Source organism: Eimeria tenella, genomic scaffold (genome assembly GCF_000499545.2).
Source record: "Eimeria tenella Houghton genomic scaffold, Eth_scaff2411, whole genome shotgun sequence".
NCBI classification, from domain to species: domain Eukaryota; phylum Apicomplexa; class Conoidasida; order Eucoccidiorida; family Eimeriidae; genus Eimeria; species Eimeria tenella.
This window is the reverse complement of record NW_013542274.1, coordinates 1-1,152: the sequence shown is the minus strand read 5'-3', so window position 1 is coordinate 1,152 and position 1,152 is coordinate 1. Positions and strand designations below refer to the sequence as shown.

General features: G+C 62.6%; 1 protein-coding gene across 1 annotated transcript in view; it reads right to left on the bottom strand.

Moving 5' to 3' along the window:
* ETH_00035595 (DNA replication licensing factor, putative) overlaps window positions 1-969 on the bottom strand; it is a gene marked incomplete at both ends in the record, with an annotated part of 5,279 nt that extends 4,310 nt beyond the window's left edge. Inside the window, 2 exons of the mRNA XM_013374967.1 lie at window positions 85-545; window positions 901-969. Coding sequence (XP_013230421.1) covers window positions 85-545; window positions 901-969 — 530 coding nt within the window. The remainder of the gene's footprint in view (window positions 1-84; window positions 546-900) is intronic.
* Window positions 970-1,152: the final 183 nt, after the last annotated feature.

Here is a 1,152-nt window from a genome sequence, read left to right as displayed (position 1 = left end):
CCCCGCAGCTAGCTAGCTAGCCAGCCAGCCAGCCAGCCAGCCAGCCAGCTAGCTAGCTAGCCAGCTAGCTAGCTAGCTAGCTACCTGGCGTTGAGGGTGGTGTAGATGCCGGCCTTGGCGACAGTGACAGTTTGCTGCTCCATGACTTCGTGGATGGCGACTCTGTCTTGGATTTGCATTTTGTCGAATTCGTCGATGCAAATAAGGGATTTATCGGCCAAGACCATGGCGCCTGCTTCGACGCGTTTTGCTGCTGCTGCTGCTGCTGCTGGTTCCGCTGCGTCTGCTGCTGCCACTGCAGCAGTCAGGCCCACGCCGCTGCTGCCGCGCCCCGTGCTGCTCACTGCCCCCGGCAGCAGCCGCAGCGCGAACCGCAGCAGCTGCGACTTTCCTGCTGCTGGGTCTCCCACCAGCAGCACGTGGATGTCGCCCCGCACTCTGTGCTGCTGCTGCTGCAGCAAACGGCCCCCCGCCAGCTGCAGCAGCAAACCCTGCTTCACCACGTCGTGCCCGCACACCGCAGGCGCAAACGAGTGACCCAGCACCTGCAGCAGCAGCAGCAGCAGCAGCAGCGAGCCGCATGCAGCGGGGAGCGAGGCTGCAGCAGCAGCAGGTGCCGCGGCAGCAGCAGCAAGCAGGGCGGCAACACTGGCAGCAACAGCACGAGGAGAGCAGCGCCAGCGGCAAATTGAGCTGCAGCAGCAAACGAACTCCCAGCAAGCCCGGCAGAAACAGCAGCAGCACAATGTGCAGCAGCAGCAGCAGAAATAAGTGCAGCAGGAACCACCAAGATACGGAGCACAAAAGCACTCGCAGCAGTAGTTCCAGTGCGAGGAAAACCGAGCCGAGCACAAGCAGCAGCAGCAGCAGCAGCAGCAGCAGCAGCAGCAGTGGGCACACCTGCAGCAAATCGGGTCTGCTGGCGAAGGCCTTGATGTTCAGCAAATCCCCAGGCACCGACTGCAGCATGGAGGCCCTTTCTGCTGCACTCAGCACCTAAAGCAACAGCAGCAGCAGCAAAAAGCACCCGCAGCAGCGACTCTGCCTCTCCAGCAGCAGCAGCAGCAACCGCAGCAGCAACAGCCTGCTGGACCGCCCCACAGCAGAACCATCAGCAGCACCCCCGCTGCAGACCCCTCTCCCTCAGCATTT